At 38.0% G+C, this 18,119-nt stretch overlaps 1 protein-coding gene across 1 annotated transcript in view; it reads right to left on the reverse strand.

The window, feature by feature from the left end:
* LAMA4 (laminin subunit alpha 4) overlaps positions 1–18,119 on the reverse strand; it is a 192,251-nt gene that overhangs the window by 13,446 nt on the left and 160,686 nt on the right. Inside the window, exons 27-34 of the mRNA XM_073675872.1 lie at positions 17,923–18,062; positions 15,113–15,248; positions 11,997–12,134; positions 8,987–9,120; positions 8,114–8,272; positions 4,693–4,846; positions 3,100–3,293; positions 2,337–2,526 (exon numbers count right to left, since the gene is read on the reverse strand). Coding sequence (XP_073531973.1) covers positions 2,337–2,526; positions 3,100–3,293; positions 4,693–4,846; positions 8,114–8,272; positions 8,987–9,120; positions 11,997–12,134; positions 15,113–15,248; positions 17,923–18,062 — 1,245 coding nt within the window. The remainder of the gene's footprint in view (positions 1–2,336; positions 2,527–3,099; positions 3,294–4,692; positions 4,847–8,113; positions 8,273–8,986; positions 9,121–11,996; positions 12,135–15,112; positions 15,249–17,922; positions 18,063–18,119) is intronic.

Below are 18,119 nucleotides of genomic sequence, written 5' to 3' on the forward strand. Positions count from 1 at the left end.
TGAGAACCTGTCTCCGGAGCTTATTTTAAATGGAAGGGGGTGTTACCAGTGTGAACCATGTAATAACTAACAGTCTGCTCTCATAATTACACACAGCTCTGCAGTGAGATCAGTGTTAACACAGTACAGGAGAAGTGAACTTTATCTCATTGCAAAAACATTTACTACTTCAGTCCTCTCACAGTGCTTTAGCTTCCATTTCACGGGCAGTCAGTGAGGGGAAAGGGAAGTACAGCAGAGCTCACAACAGTTAGCGAAGACCACTGCAAATGTGCTTGTTGTGTTGGCAATTAAACATAGTTCTGCTATATTGTGTAGGCTATAATCAGGCACAGCTCTGCAGAAGAGCTACCACTACTGTGTGAGGACAAGTGCTGCTGCAAATGTTTGTAATGGGACAAACTTCACTTCTGCTGTACTGTGTTATTCTACTGTTTGGTGTTAGCTCTGCTGTACTGTTAGCTCTGAGCTCATAATCATACACCGTTCTACAGCAAGAGAAAAGTGTAAGTCATTACATGTCTCACACTGGTAACACATGCTTTTATTAAAAATTAGCTCTGAAGGCAGATTTACATGCAGATCTGTGTTCTTGTCAGTTCATTTACATAAAAAAAAATTGTATTTTTCTGGAAGGTATCACATCGCAGATATCAAGGTATCCATTTATTCAGCTTCCTATGATCTACATGCCCATATAGATGGCTTTGGACGGTTGATCCTACTGACAGACTTCCTTTTTAATCAAGATTTTATGCACAGTAGGGGGAAAGCGTTGTGTCGTGAAGAAGTGGGCATGAATAGAGAAGTTCAAGGATGGTTGAACAAGTGTCAGCTATGAAGAAGGAGCCAAATGCATGTCCATGGCTTGATGACAACATTGAGCGTGTACATGAACTGATTCTGTTGGATAGACAAGTGACAGTAGATTATATTCCATGAAAGAAGTTCTATGACAATACAATGAAGATTCATATCTGACAGAGGTGAAAACAGCGATGCAGTTGTGGTGCGCATCTCAGCCTAAAATATTTTTAATGAGGAAATACGAAAGCTTGTTGACAAATGGACAGATGGACAAAGTGTATTGAAAATCAGGGATTTTATGTTAATTATGTATTTGTCTTTCCGTAAAAGTTGATTACAATACTTTACAATACATTTTCGAGTGTGGATATACAGTCATGGCTGAAAGTGTTGGCACCCTTGAAATTGTTTCAGAAACTGAAGTATTTCTCTCAGATAATTGCAGTTACACATCTTTTATTATACACGTTTATTTGCTTTGTGTGTATTGGAACACAAAAAAGAGAAAAAAAGGCAAAATGGACATATTGCACAGAACCTCAAAAATGGGGCAGACAAAATTGTTGGCACCCTCAACTTAATATTTGGTTGCACACTCTTTGGAATAAATAACTGCAATCAATTGCTTCCTATAACCATCAACAAGCTTCTTACACCTCTCAACTGGAATTTTTGACCACTCTTCTTTTACAAAGTGCTCCAGGTCTCTCATATTTGAAGGCTACCTTCTCCAACAGCAATTATAAGGTCTCTCCACAGGTGTTCAATGGGATTTAGATCTAGATTTAGATTGAGATCCAGACTCATTGCCACTTCAGAACTCTCCAGCACTTTGTTTCCATCCATTTCTGGGTGCTTCTTGAAGTATGTTTGGGGTCATTGTCCTGCTGGAAGACCCGTGACCTAGGACGCAAACCCAACTTTCTGACACTGGTCATTATATTACGACCCAAAATCCTTTGGTAACCTTCAGATTTCATGATGCATTGCACACAGCCAAGGCACCCAGTGCCAGAGGTAGCAAAACAACCCACAAACATCTTTGAACCTCATATTTGACTGTAGGTACTGTGTTCTTTTATTTGTAGGCCTCATTCCGTTTTCAGTAAACAGTAGAATGATGTGCTTTACCAAACAGCTCTATCTTGGTGTTTCTCTTCTCCTCTTTCTGTTCGCCATTCTTAATGTGGCACCCACATACACAAAATGCAAATATTAAGTCAACTTCTCCCCTTTTTATCTGGTTTCAGGTGTGATTTTCATATTGCCCACATATGTTACTTGCCACATGCTTGAAACAATTTTGACCAGCCCATTTTTGGGTTTTGTGTGAATTTATGTCCAATTTGCCTTTTTTTTCTGTTTTTTTTTTGTATTTTTCCAATATGCACAAAGGAAATAAATGTGTATCACAAAACGTGTAATTGCAATAAAAAATACTTCATATTCTGGAACAATTTTAAGGGTGCCAACACTTTTGACCATGACTGTTTGTATATATATAGACTTTTCAAATGATTATGACTTACAGTGTGCCACGTGCCATCATTGTATTTCTCTTGGCTCCTAATTGACAGCTTTTGTACACCAACATTAAACTTAAAATGTAGTTGACCATTCGCAAGGAAAAGTGTTATAAAGTTGTCTTCATCCTCATCTGACACATAGAAGATCATTCCATGGGAAGAATGTGTCCGAAAGCGGAAAGATATTTCAGACCTGTCAGAAATATAAAATAAAAAATGTATTTTATCCCATGATCTTGCACAACAATGTATATATATCAAGTCAACATATATAATGGATCATACAGTATATGACATATACATATAAAGTTCATGACCATACACAGTAAAAATAGAAAGCATTGAGTGCATCACCTAACGTTCCAGTGTGATCCTCAATTTTACTGTCATGCTTTCCCAACTGCCTATGGGTTTGTTCACATGTGTTTTTGCCGTGCTTTTGCTGCGGAGAACCGCAAAGTGAATGAGATTTCTGAAAACTCATGCACATGTTGCTTATTTTTTCCTTGCAGATTTGAACCTTTTAAAGCATTTTTTCACGTTTTTGCAGAGTTTTCACACATTGAAAGAAATAGGAAAAAAATGGCAGTAAAAACAGATCAAAAACGTATTCTAAAGTGAGCGTATTTTACTCAGCATTTTTCCTGCCAATACACTAAATGTGTGCTCATAGTCTATGGGCAGTCGATGATGATCTAATTTCATTGCTAAAGAGGTCAACTTGTTCAACAGAAGTATGGTGGTCTAATGTAGAATAAAAACTTACTTTTGATTGAATTGTTTAGGAATGTGATTGAATTCCTGGTGACTGTTAGCTGTTCCACCATACAGATACGCATTTCTGACTGCCCTTGGTCCACTGGTTGATGAACATTGAGAGATAACTTCTGGTTGCTCCTCTGTTTTTATGTTCTTTGTACCAACAATGCCTTGTGGAGGATCAGCTTTATGTTTCCCAATCTATGATGATCATGTAAGAAAAAAGGGTTTAAAGTTAATATATGTGTGAAAAATGAGTAACGACTCTACTGACAGCCCATAAACTTTTACTAATTGATAGAATGTTGGTCATTTTTTAAGGCTTTGAAGGCATCTGCGTCCTCTCTACAGCGGTGACAGTAAGACGTTATCTCATCAAACTGATCCAGGATTGTGTTGGAGGCAATGATGTGTTGCTCTTGTCTACTCACGTAAACTTGTTTAGGAAGAAATTTGCTAAACATTTACTGACAGACACTGAATCTTAAAGCGATTACTATGGGCTTTGAAAAAATGTGCAAATGTCTCACTACTGTTGTTGCCCACAATCTGATAGACAACTCTTCAGGATGTTCCTTGTGGCCATTGGTAAAGAGTTTAGTCCGGATGAGGAGTGTCATTGTTGCCTAACAATAGTTATTTTTGACACATGTTAATGATCATTTTTGCATCAATGCTATTGTCTAAAATCAATCATTTACTGGCGAATGATAATTTTGATCTATTGTAAACTAGACAATTATGGTGATAATTGGGCAGCATAATTTGGCTTTTAACTATATATGGATTAAAAACACAAACCAAGGGTAGGTTCACACAAGCATACAAAAAATTGTTCAGAGTTTCATCCAGAAAGGTGGGACAATTTTTTTCTCACTTGTCATCCATGTGCAGTCTGTTTTTTTACAGCAGCTATTAATCATTTACAAGACCATTTGCAGTTTCCTATGTTACGGAATTGAAATGTATCCGTAAAAATCAGGTTCTATGCTGCGTCTCCGTATGGCATCCTAACTTTTTCATACAAGACTTTAATGGGTGAGTCTCATCCAATTTACGGAAGAAACTAGTGCACGCTGCGTTTTTTTTCACATGCAGATTCAGTTAGTGAAAAAAATTGTTCATCTGCACTGCCTCATGGGATAATATTGGTTCGAGTGCGATCCGTTTTTTTCACGGACAGCACTCGAAATTACAGTCATGTGAACGAGTTAAAATAGTGAGTTACTGTCCTCTCAATTCCTTTCTGCCAAAAGATCTGTGGTCCCCATAGTCTTTGTTTAGATTGTTGTACCAAAGAAATGTGACCAACCTGTGACCATGGTAGCCAATCACTAGCCACAGCAGTCACCTCTGCTGCAAAGTCTACATGTCATATAACTCTATATACAAATACCACCAGCTGCAACTGCTGGTGCATGGAGTGGAGGGGGGAGCTCTTGAAAACTCTGTTTTGAAGCCTGAAAAACTTAATATCATAAGAACAACTGTCTAACAAAGTTTTAATCAATCTGGTTATTCCTGTGCAGTGTTTTGCAAAGTGTATTTTCCATATATATTACATGTATTCCATGTAAAGTAGATTTGTAGTACGACTTACTCTATGCTTTTGTTTTCCTTTAGCTTTTGAAGAGTTTTTGCCACGTTTATGGGTCAAAGCAATGGGTGGTGCCTCAATAGGACAGCCATATAAAGATACCTGAACCTTTTCTGTATATTTCTGAAAGTCTTCAACTTCTACATCTCTGTCAATTCTATGAAATAGGAATGACAAATATTATTACAACACGCATAACTCTACTGTCTGAATTTAATTGTTGACTCACTTAAAAAAATCTGAAAACTCATTATAAATTAAATATGTATACAGAAAATGCTACTATGCTGTACATATAGCTAATGCCATTGCACAGTACATATACATAATGCAATAACACTGATCAAACAAATATTACTGCTATACTGCACCCAAAGAATATTCTGATACGACAGTTCCATCAGAATATGGTCATTTCTCATCCTTGACAGCAGAGTTCCCTCATAAACTTTGTGCGCCCTCTAAAAAATGCAAGCCGAATGCTAACCATACACAACACTATCAGCAGAGTGTGATGGTATATATATACAGTATCTCATATACGGGAAGTGTTACTCCAATACAAAATCAGACAAATGCATATATACAATACATATTTGTATTTATTGACACATTCTATTATTATTTACTAGATGGTGGCCCTATTTTAACGCATCGGGTATTCTAGAATATATATTCAGCCGACCGGGCGCGACTAATCAGCGAAGCAGTGTTTAAATGGGTTGTGCACTACTTTAAATTCAGGACAGCGGTGTTTTAAATTTCGCGCCAATTTCGCGCCGATTATATAGTAGATTGATGCATTCTATTATTATTTGTTGTGTATATCTGATTATAATGTATCTTTATCTCTTCACTATTGGTTTTATTTTTGTGCATTATATTGCACCAAATCTCTATATATATAACTCGCAGAATTGCATTGTAATTAACTTTATATATATACAGTTATATGAAAAAGTTTGGGCACCCCTATTAATCTTAAGCTTAATGTTTTATAAAAATTTGTGTTTTTGCAACAGCTATTTCAGTTTGATATATGTAATAACTGTTGGACACAGTAATGTTTCTGCCTTGAAATGAGGTTTATTGTACTAACAGAAAATGTGCAATCTGCATTCAAACAAAATTTGACAGGTGCATAAGTATGGGCACCTCACCAGAAAAGTGACATTAATATTTAGTAGATCCTCCTTTTGCAAAAATAACAGCCTCTAGTCGCTTCCTGTAGCTTTTAATGACTTCCTGGATCCTGGATGAAGGTATTTTTGACCATTCCTCTTTACAAAACAATTCCAGTTCAGTTAAGTTTGATGGTCGCCGAGCATGGACAGCCCTCTTCAAATGATCCCACAGATGTTCAATGATATTCAGGTCTGGGGACTGGGATGGCCATTCCAGAACATTGTAATTGTTCCTCTGCATGAATGCCTGAGTAGATTTGGAGCGGTGTTTTGGATCATTGTCTTGCTGAAAGATCCATCCCCTGCGTAACTTCAACTTTATCACTGATTCTTGAACATTATTGTCAAGAATCTGCTGATACTGAGTGGAATCCCTGCGTCCCTCAACTATAACAAGATTCCCAGTGCCGGCATTGGCCACACAGCCCCAAAGCATGATGGAACCTCCACCAAATTTTACTGTGGGTAGCAAGTGTTTTTCTTGGAATGCTGTGTTTTTTTGCCGCCATGCATAACGCCTTTTTGTATGACCAAACAACTCAATCTTGGTTTCATCAGTCCACAGGACCTTCTTCCAAAAAGAAATTGGCTTCTCCAAATGTGCTTTTGCATACCTCAGCCGACTCTGTTTGTGGCGTGCTTGCAGAAACGGCTTCTTTCGCATCACTCTCCCATACAGCTTCTCCTTGTGCAAAGTGTGTTGTATAGTTGACCGATGCACAGTGACACCATCTGCAGCAAGTTGATGCTGCAGCTCTCTGGAGGTGGTCTGAGGATTGTCCTTGACTGATCTCACCATTCTGCTTCTCTGCCTTTCTGATGTTTTTCTTGGCCTGCCACTTCTGGCCTTAACAAGAACTGTCCCTGTGTTCTTCCATTTCCTTACTATGTTCCTCACAGTGGAAACTGACAGGTTAAATCTCTGAGACAGCTTTTTGTATCCTTCCCCTGAACAACTATGTTGAATAATCTTTGTTTTCAGATCATTTGACAGTTGTTTTGAGGAGCCCATGATGCCACTCTTCAGAGGAGATTCAAACAGGAGAACAACTTGCAAGTGGCCACTTTAAGTAGCTTTTCTCATGATTGCATACACCTGGCTATGAAGTTCAAAGCTCAATGAGGTTACAAAACCAAAAAAAGTGCTTTAGTAAGTCAGTAAAAAGTAGGTAGGAGTATTTAAAACAAGAAAATGATAAGGATGCCCATACTTATGCACCTGTCAAATTTTGTTTGAATGCAGATTGCACATTTTCTGTTAGTACAATAAACCTCATTTCAAGGCAGAAACATTACTGTGTCCAACAGTTATTACATATATCAAACTGAAATAGCTGTTGCAAAAACACCAATTTTTATAAAACATTAAGCTTAAGATTAATAGGGGTGCCCAACCTTTTTCATATAACTGTATATGCCTATACATACCTGTTATCATCATTCCTTGGTAGTATTCTGCCATTCGGTGGCACCCTTTGTATTATTTTCTTAATTTCATTGTGTCTCTCATCGGCCTCCCCTTGCTCTCATTGTTTCTTGTTTTTACTACTAACTTTAAAATTTTAGTTTTATTGTATAGTTGTGTATCTCAATACAATATTTATTGTAAATATACATTTGTTTGATTGTTTTTATTAAATTTTATTTACATTTTTATGAAATTGGAGTAACACTTGTATGATAGAATTTTTAGCTTTTTCTGTGGAATTATTTTTTGGATTACAGGCTTCTTTCAAGTCAGTTACATAGGTTGAAAAAAACAAAGATCCATCAAGTTCAGCCTTTCTTTACCAGTTATGCATTCTCCATTTCTTATATATAACACACAATGTTTGTTGTTGTGAGAAAATAATGCAGCCCTTTTGATATAGTATCTTCCATTAGTATCTTTTGTGTAAAGGCCTTCTAGAGTTTGACTACTCTAACTGAAAATAACCCTTTCCTGTTTAGATGCCAGATTCACCTTTCCTTCATACTTAATGAATGCCCCCTCCTCCATTGTAAATTCATTGTAACGAATTAATCATGGGCCACTCAATATAAAACAGTGATTTAGGATGATTTGCTGGTGTTGTGATGTTATAGTGCTCTAGCCTAATTTGTGAAGTTCTTAAATAGTAAAGAAGTTATAGCTACATCCCTGCAGGTCTAGGGTGGTGTAATGAGTTAGATATAATAGAAAGGTGGGGAGAGGGGCACGTTTCCATCACAAGTGTCATAGAAATTACGAAATACCATACCTGGAGAAGTAAGCATTACTAATGCACCCTGAAAAATTAGCTTGTGACACACCATTCGGGAAACCGCCGAAGTAGAACTTTTTTGCCGCTGGAAGGTTTGACTCTTTTTTATCATGGTCCTGGAAACTAATGTCTGTCTCATCTATCAGCAGATGATACCTACAGGCACAAATACATGTGTTAATCGTGATGACATTAGCCAATATCAAAGGGAAGCAATACTAGTAAATTGTATTGTATTTTTAATAGCTGCAAAAGTTGTAAAAAAATGTGTAGAATTATTATTTTTATTTTATTTAAATTAAGATAGCACTACATAGATTTACAACGGTAAATGATGAAAGTAGCTTTATCTCGACTTCTGCGTTGTTATTATGCATGAATTTAGAGGTCTGCAGTGTAACACAGAGTCTGTTTGTTCAGTCTAAGGGCGCAGTCAGACGGCCAAATAAATCAGACCGAGATCTGAATGCAGTGCATGAACTGGCTGGCGGTTCTCCCGACCTGAGCGTGACAACTTCATGTATTTCTATGCACCTGTCACGCCTGGGCCGAGAGAGCTGCCACCCAGTCCGAGCAGTGCATTCCGATCTTGCTCTGAATTATTAATGAATGTCTGTGGAATGTTCTGTCACGCTAAATGCACTTGAAATGCGAGTCATCAAGATTCTCTGCTGACAGCTCCCTTTGCATTTGATGACCAACTTATGTCTGTACTGACATAATGCCGCAATCGGCACTTGTATTTGTAGACATTAAATAAAACCTAAAACTATTGACTACCATTGTAGTGAATGCATAAGAAAAAATATAATTTAATATTCATTATAAAAGGGAAGGAATGCAAGATCAGTGAGGAACAAATAACTGTACCTTGTTGGTGTTACAGAAGCAACAATGAAGTGATTGTGGCCATCATTATAAAGCATATTTTTGGACTGCACCTTTATGTCCTTTACATTTAAGACTACAGCACCATTATCCATTGAAACCGAAAAAACATCAGCCTAAAATTAAAACAAATACAGACATAATATGCATGTTTAGATACGGTGATTAAAAAATCACCAGTATGATGGGGATATTGCAGGATGGTGCACCATATCTCTTTCAACTATATAATGTATAAAAATTATTACGACTAGGTCGATATTGTCCCTTTAGGGCAAAAATACTTTTATAAACAGAAGTCAAAACAGTGATATGATCAGAGATTATATGCACAATAAAAATGTTATCTCTATTAGTATAGCAGTGTTTATATGTGCAGTATAGAACAGCATTATTTATATGTACGGTACAGCAGTATTATTTTTCAGCTATATTGGTTGATTACCCTAGCCGAGGGAGGCTGTTACACACTGCCTATCACCAGTCATTTAACAGCTTGTTTAGACAAGCAGACCGCACTTCATATGTGCACAGAATGATCAGTAATAGATCGTCAATGTGCATAGACTATCATTGTTCTCGGCAGCACATGTCCTATTTACACAGGATGATGTGCTGCCGAGAATGATCATTTTTAAGCAAGCTTAAAAATAATTTCACCTGATGAACGACCGATTTGTTTGTTGTTTGCTCTGTCTGATTAATTGGAAAATGGGCGTTATTAGGAATGCTCATTCATGATAATTGGGCAGTGTAAATGCACTCTACAATAGCACTATTTATGTGTACAGTTAGTACTATTATTTCTGTGTGTAGAGATCCTGGTAGGATTATTTACAGAGGTAGCAAAGGTTATCTTTCACAACTGCACCATCTTGATAACTTGTCACAGAATATTCTCACTTAAGAGGACTAAGATAACTTAAAAGGATCCCGTCACTATGAAAATACAGTCCAATTTGCAGGCACCATGTTATAGATCAGGGGGAGCTGAGAAGATTGATAAATAGTTTCGTGAGAAATGATTCAGTATAACCTGTTTTTTTCATCATTTAATCCTCTGCTCTTTCTGAAATTTTCAGTCCAATGGGCGGAGCCATCAGTGACTGACAGCCGTCTTTATTTAAGAGTGCATACAGAAGTAGCTGTCAGTCACTGATTGGACCGCCCACTGGACTGAAAATTTCAGAAAAAGCAGAGGATTAGATGATGAAAACACAAGTTATATGAAATTATATATCAATCTGCTCAGCTCCCCCTGCTCTATAACATAATGCCTGCAGATTAGACTGCATTTTCATGGTTACAGGCCATTGACCAATGTTAAGTTAGATGTGGAATGACACTTTTTTGTGCCGTGAAATCAATTTGCTGTTATCTAAGTCAAGTTAATCTTTCCTAGATCAGTATATATGGTGATCAATTTTCTGTGCACAGTATGTAATAGGACTGTTTATGTGCACAGTACTATATGAAATGATCTATATTCAAAGTACTGTATGTTTGACATTATTTGTGTACAGTATAGAAGTACTATTTAGATGTACGGTTAGTAGTACTATTTCTGTATACAGTACAGTGACATTGATTAAGTCCTATGTCAATTCACAAAGGGTCTTAATCACCACTTGACACTTTAACAAATGAGCATTGCACTTTAATGTTGGTTCCTACATTACAACCCCAATTCCAAAATCAATTTCTAAATAAGTACATTCTTCCAAGTTAAATGGAAAAATCTCTTTCAACTTCTGATCTGTGTTCTATGTTCTGCTGTGAATAAAATATTGCTGTAAGAGGTTTACAAACCTTTTTCGACCTTTTTTCTATGCATATTACCCAGAGTCCCAATGTTTTTGGAACTGGGGTTGTACTTAATTGCACTTTATTTTTTGATACTGCACTAATTTATGCAATTCACATTCTTTTTATTCATTTAATTATTTCTTTTGATGTATTATTATGTCTTCATTGAAAAAAACAGTGCTCTTTTTGTTTTTGTTACTATTGAGTTTATCATGTGCGTTAACCATCGCCTGCACTTGGGTTAAGTGTCTGGAGCTTTGTAGTATAAATCAAGCAGAAACATTTTTGTATATGTGGATGTGTGCGGCTTTCTTTATGTGTCTTTTCTTTTTGCACTTTAGTATAGTGACACTATTTATGCGTATGATATGGCAGTATTGTATTATACAGCTACAATAATAGTAAGTATGCTATATACTTTATCTCAATTAGATACATCTACAGTATATAGCTGGAGTAGTCATATATAATAGCTGGCAGAATTCCTTATATTGTACAGTATATAAAATGAATAGCTGCAAAAATGAACATGTAGTTTATGAATGAACGGAAGGTGAGCCCTCTCTAAATCAGTTTCCACCACTGCCAATATAAATACTGTAAAATAGGGTTTGACATTAAAGGGGTATTCCCATCTCCAAGATCCTATTCCAATATGTAGTAGGAGTAATAATAATATTAGCAAATCCCTCCAATTAGAAATGTAGTATAGTTATTCTTTTTTGCTATGTCTCTTTCCTCATGTGCAGGGCATTGCAGGACCATATGTATCCATGGTTACGACCACTGATATAGTGACAGCTAGTTGCTAGTGGTCGTAACCATGGATACCTAGGGTCCTGCAATATCCTGCACATAATGAATGAGACATGACGAATCATAAAAACTATACGACATTTCTAATTGGAGATACTTGATAATATTATTATTATTACACCTGCTACATATTGGGATAGGATCTTGGAGATGGGAACACCCCTTTAAGCATACTTTAAAAATTCTAAGTTTGAGAAACCAGTATTAATTATACATTCACTAGTATTGCTAAAAGTAGGACAGCAGAGATGCACTGAACTGATACATTTTGTAATGACAACAATGTTACTAAATGCATATCTTGATCCAAATTTTCATATACTGTATATGAGAAACATGACTATGATCGTTATAACAGATTTCTACTCACCCCATCGGAATGGTAAAGCAACAGACCACTGGGTTGTAGTGTTTTGAAACTAAAACCTCCTTCAAAAGCATCAAATGGTGCCAGTTTTTGACTGGATGCAACAAAGCTTTTCCCATTAAAATAAGCACTACGGGATATCTAGGGTTAAATGAAGATAACATGCCATTCATTGTATGTGCAGAAATTTTGATATACAGAGACTTATCACTTTGCCTTCACTTTTTTATGATTTTTTTTCACTAGTTAAAAATATATACTTCCAGAGCTAGGATGAGAATGGTGCTGTGCAGAGAAAATCTGTAAAGAGCTGCTGTGCTTGTTCTAGGGGTTTTCTGGCTTTGTGATATTGACGACCTATCTCAGAATAGGTCATCTGTCACGACTGTTGTCGGGTATCCCGGGACCAGGGGCTCCTTCCCTGTCCCTAACACTAGGGGCGCCCTAGCTAGCCCTGTTCCCTGGATTACTTCTGAAGGTGAAGTTGCCGAGGCCACATACATTGTCTGAGCTCCTCAATCTGCCCTCAGTCGGTTCCCTCCCCCCACCCAGGGAAGAGGGGAGTAGTAGTGTATCAGAGTACACCAACCAGACTAACAAGGTAATACAAACAGGGATAAAGGAAAATAACAATCATACAATATACTCACACAAACAGGAAAACACTGGGGAGTGGAGGATGGGGAAAAAACAAAGTAGGAGAAGAAGGGGATTAACACACAACCAAAACCATGCAACAATCCAAGATAAATCCTCCAGACGTCTTCTTGAACAACTCTCCACCAAACTCCTGAAACCATGAAGCTAGCTCTGGCAATGACTGCTTGCCAGAGCCCAGAATATATAGGAGAGGGGAGTGGCTAACATTGATCCGCTGAGAGCATTAAAGCAGGGAAGTTTCCAAGAGTTCTCACCTAAGCAGATTGACTGCACTGTTAAAAGAACCTGCACCATTTAATATGCTGGTGAAATGCGCCTAATCAGTGCAGGAGTAGGAGGAATCAGACGCTGCGGTCTTCTGGCTCCTCTCTGTCGTGGTAAACCTGTGACATTATCAATATCATATTGGTGAATTTCCAAACAGCTGGCACACCTACCAATCAGCTGTTATGAGCGCTGGCGACAGCTGGATGTAAATCAACAGAGAAGGAACAACACAGCTCTGTTGCCTGTGTAGTAGTTGATATTGTTGAGAGCTGCAACTCAATGCTTCTGCTACGATCACTGCTTACATTTGGGCTGGCACTGGAGATGAAAACACCTGTAGGTTCCCTAACAATCTGATATTGATGACTTATTCCAAGGATAGTTTAATATCAAATCATAAGGCTTGCTTAAAGTCTATCTGTAAGCAGGATTTCATCCCCAAAACTATTTATAAGTGAATCTAACTCTCTCAAAGACAAGAGCAGCAAGACCTTTACATGGACAGTTAATTCCTCTATTACTAAGAAAATAGGCATCTAAATTGATGTGCAGATGAGGCTGAAGGACTACGGTAGATCTGAAGCCTCTGTCACTCCAGCTCCATTCCCCACCCAGCGCTGTCTCTTCCTGATTGACTAACAGCCTCTATGCTGTGTGACTACAGGCACAGTAGCCATCAGTTAAGCCAGAGGAGGCAGCACTGGGTGGAGAATAGAGCTGGAGTGATAGAGGCTTCAGATCTACCATAGCCCTTCAGCCTCATTTGCATATCAATTCAAATGCTGATTTCTCAGTAATGGAGTAACTGACTAGTAATAGAAAAGTATTGTTGAACTTGTCTTAGATACTTGTATATATAAATAGTTTAGGGTGTGAAATCTTGTCGACAGATTCAGTCTAAATATCTTTTAGCTTGCTTAAAACAAAATCATTGTTCTTAGCAGCACATAGTTTTGTGTAAACAGGACCTGTGCTGCAAAGAACAATGACATCCTATCTAATACTTATTGTTCTGGCCGCATAGGAGATGTGGGCTGCCTGTCTAAACAGGCTATTAAACATTTGCCGATTTGCAAATATGTAGCCAATGGGTGATCATTTAGCACCACATATTGTTCAGTATAAATCCATCTTCTCCCATACTTTGATTTTACTATTCAAAATGACTTGTTTCTTTAGACAAGCATTGAATGTGAAATACCATTCACTTTTATTACCACTTAAGGGGGTATTCCCATCTCCAAGATCCTGTCCCAATATGTAGTATGTGTAATAATAATAATATTAGCAAATACCTCCAATTAGAAATGTAGTATAGTTTTTCTGATTAGTTCTGTCTCTTTCCTCATGTTGCAGGCATTGCAGGACCTTAGGTATCGAGATAATGAATCAGAAAAACTATACTACATTTCTAATTGAAGGTATTTGCTAATATTATTGTTATTACACCTACTACATATTGGGATAGGATCTTGGAGATGGGAATACTCCTTTAAGGCTCGTTCAGATGAGCATATTAAATAGCATATGAGCATATTTTTCACGGACAGCACACAGATGAATTTTATTCCATGGCTGTTCAGATGACAGTTTTTTTTACACAGACTGAAGGTTTGTTTGAAAGAAATGGCAGCGTGCACGAGTCTCTTACATATTTCAGATGAGACTCCCCAATTCATGTCTGTGGGTGTGCAAAAAAAACCTGGGTGTCATACGAATCATCGATATTGCATCCAATTTTAACTGATACATTGCCATTAATGTGGAAATTGTATTTGATTTTGTAAATTTTATTTACTGTCGATATATAAAAACTGATGCCATATGAATGTCATATAGCGCACAGATGGAATACGAATGGAAAATCATCCATTTTTTCTGGATGTAAATCAGATGATTTTTAATATGCTCCTTTGAACTCGGCTTTAGTCTCATACTATATGGTGCTGACCACAGCCCCTTCAGCCTGTAAAGCTTGTTTATCAGGGCTGCCTCATTTTGTTATATCACGCTGTACAGCGCCAGGGAGAATGTTGGCTCTGCATAAATAATCCATACTTATACTGTACATCATTGTTTTATGATTAGAAGAATAATACTATATTGAACGTATGATAACTAAACACTATTATGACCACACAATAACAATATATTGTTTTACATAACTTATGATACGGCATCTTGTAACTTACTAATGACTCTTCGGGACATCCATAACTGATTCCAATAGTGTCTTGTTCTTCTAACAGATTGAAATCTTTCTTCTGGAATTGGAAACCTTTCATGCATCCTCGGAAGGCTATGTCTGCAGCCAGGTGTGTCCGCATGCTGTGGAATATGGAGAAATGAATGGAAGCATATTATATACTCGGTATAATGTATAACCAGTGAGTCTGGGGCCTGAGGCAAATATCCTTTTAGTTAGGAGCTACTAGTGATACAAATGTTGTCATCCATTGTGTCTTTAAATTCAGTTGTATATGTGTTGTCTGCACAACTTATGTTACACTATTAAAATGCGATAATGCCTAGTTATGATGAGAATGACTACTATTATGCATCTATGTATTTGTTCCTGCTTTTGTACATGCAAATATGGTGCCTATGTTATCTGGTGTATGCTTACTGTATTAGCGACAGCCACTAGATGTCACTTCTGTACCTGACCAGACCATACGGCTAGGGCAAAACAGGGACTTTGCCCGCGACACAGGTCACACAGCCAAAGATCGCTCTGTGCAGCTGTTACATCGCAGCATAATGCAGATCGATGTGCTTGCAATGTGACTCCTAAGGTACTGTCAAAAGTTGGAATTGGTTGGACTTTTTTGCAATTTGCTTGTTGAGTGAGTCAGGGAGTTCTACTGCAGCTTGGTAGGGAGAAATCAGGGCTGTGGGAAACAAGAAAGCTTCCCTGTAAATAAAAAACACCTATAACCCTGGTAAGAAGCAGCGGTGTACTGTCAATGGTGGCAGAACACATAGCTGATATGGGACGCGTGAGTTGGGGGCCCCGGTTTGTAGTGACCCTGCCCACTGTATGGTGTCTACTCATTTCTCCCAATATCTGCCGTTTATGTACAGCAGAAGTCAGAAATAGCTGTATCGAGCAGATTCATGCCCTCAGATGCTGTGGTGGACAGCAGTCATGGCATCTAAATGGTTAGACAGAGGATGACCTTCTGCCATCCCCATTTGGTCCTCACAACTTAATCATAGGAAACTGATTCTCATGGCCATGGCATCTGGGAGCCAGTGGGGGAGTGCCATTTGGACCTTTGCTTTGAGGCTCCAGGATTTTGAATTACACTCCTGTCAACAAGTTGGATTTGTTGTGTTGAAGTTTTCAAAGCTGCTTTTGTAAGGTGAGCGTAAAATGCTGTCAATCCTGAGTTAGCAGTAGTTGGGTCAGAGAGACAGTGTAGAGACAAGCATGGAAAAAACTGTGGAAGAGCTAAGCAAGGTCAAATCTGCTTGGAAGAAGTGCGCATTTGCCAGCAGATGTCAGGGACTGGCATGACGAACTTGTAAATGAGATGCCACCATTGACTGATGTTTATTTGGCTGAGTAGTGACTTTATCCTTGCATGGGAGATGTAACTTGCAATTTGTGGGTGGACGGACATCCCCCACACAGCAAGTAAAGATCACTGCCATGCACCACTATGGTGTCTTGTTTCTCATATAGACTGCTGGTTAAACTTGAATACTCTAACCACCAAATTCTTTGGTGTCCTAGTAGTGCTACCATCACTCAATTCAATAGATTATGCAAAGACCAAATATGTATAACAACAAACAATGCCCGTACCCCAGTCAATGCCGGACCGGTACTAGCCGAATGATGCCAACTCAAATAGTCATAAAGAAAAAGAGGAAATGGAGTTCTATTGGCATAAGAGATATACATTTTATTAATTACAGGAAAATTCCAACCTAAATAAATTTCACAAAAAATCACTAAGACAAAAGTGCATGGTGCTAGAAGAAATGGCGCCATAAGGAACAAGACCAACTTTTGCATATAGTCAGTGTATGAGAGACCATTATAGATCTCTTGAGAAAGCGATATCAACTATAGCGAAACGCGCATCGAGGCATGTGCCTACCATCTACTCCATACTGTGGCGTTCCATATTTGACTTGATTTATTTTTAGGGTAAGGACTACTTTGGGATCTGCTTCACTTATGTGATTTATGTGGCCTATAATGGTCTCTCATACACTGACTATATGCGGTAATCCCTGTATGATTCCTGACATTTAGTCCCGTACACTGGGTATTTTGCAATATTTGGTCTTGTTCCTTATGGCGCCATTTCTTCTAGCACCATGCACTTTTGTCTTGGTGATTTTCCTCTTTTTCTTCATCACTCAATTCAGCCTATAAAACAACACTAAATATTGTATCTGAAACTATAACCCCTGTAAAGTTCTTGTTTTGTTACTAGCGTTTATGTCCATTATTGTGCCATTATTGCGCTATTCCTAGATTGGGAATTCACCATCTACAACCCTGCTTTAGCACCCTGTCCATTAGAAGTCTTCATCTAGAACACAATGCTTCAGATACTTGCAGGAAAACCTTGCACACCTTTCCCAGTGGCAGACACATACGGAAGAGGGCCCTATTCCACCTCAATAGCTCATGATAGCGCACAATTCCACCTGCTTTGGAGATGGAGATGGGCCCACTTACTACCTGGGGCTCTATACGGCTGCACAGGTTGTAGCAGTGGTGTGTCTGCCTCTGATCTTATCTACTACTGATATCATTCCAATAACCCTTATAGTTGCAATACGTTGGCATACATTGGGGCCAATGTGTTGCACATAAATGTTTATGTAGCTAAGCATTTCATATAAGTGTTTTTCTTCTTTACATGAAGATTTAATAATACTGTAGAATGATTTTCAGAAGTCTTTTTCTGTGATGTTGGGGTAGTTTTGATTTGTGATGAGTAGAAGTGGTGCTCTACAATTCAGGATGAAATGAACGTACCCCTGCAGAATGTGTGAAGGAGCTCCTCCTATGAATATGTCAGTGAATGGAATTGAGGTCTTATCGTTGTCAACGCTCTTTACATGTTTTCTGTCAACCACCAAGATCATCTTCTTGGAATTGTGATAAATTACAGAAACCTGTCAAATTAAAGAGATCATTTAAGTGACTGGTCATATTCATTATTTTAGCTTTAG

Source organism: Phyllobates terribilis, unplaced genomic scaffold (assembly GCF_046119375.1).
Source record: "Phyllobates terribilis strain yellow unplaced genomic scaffold, ASM4611937v1 Scaffold_3__8_contigs__length_932513732, whole genome shotgun sequence".
Lineage (NCBI taxonomy): Eukaryota > Metazoa > Chordata > Amphibia > Anura > Dendrobatidae > Phyllobates > Phyllobates terribilis.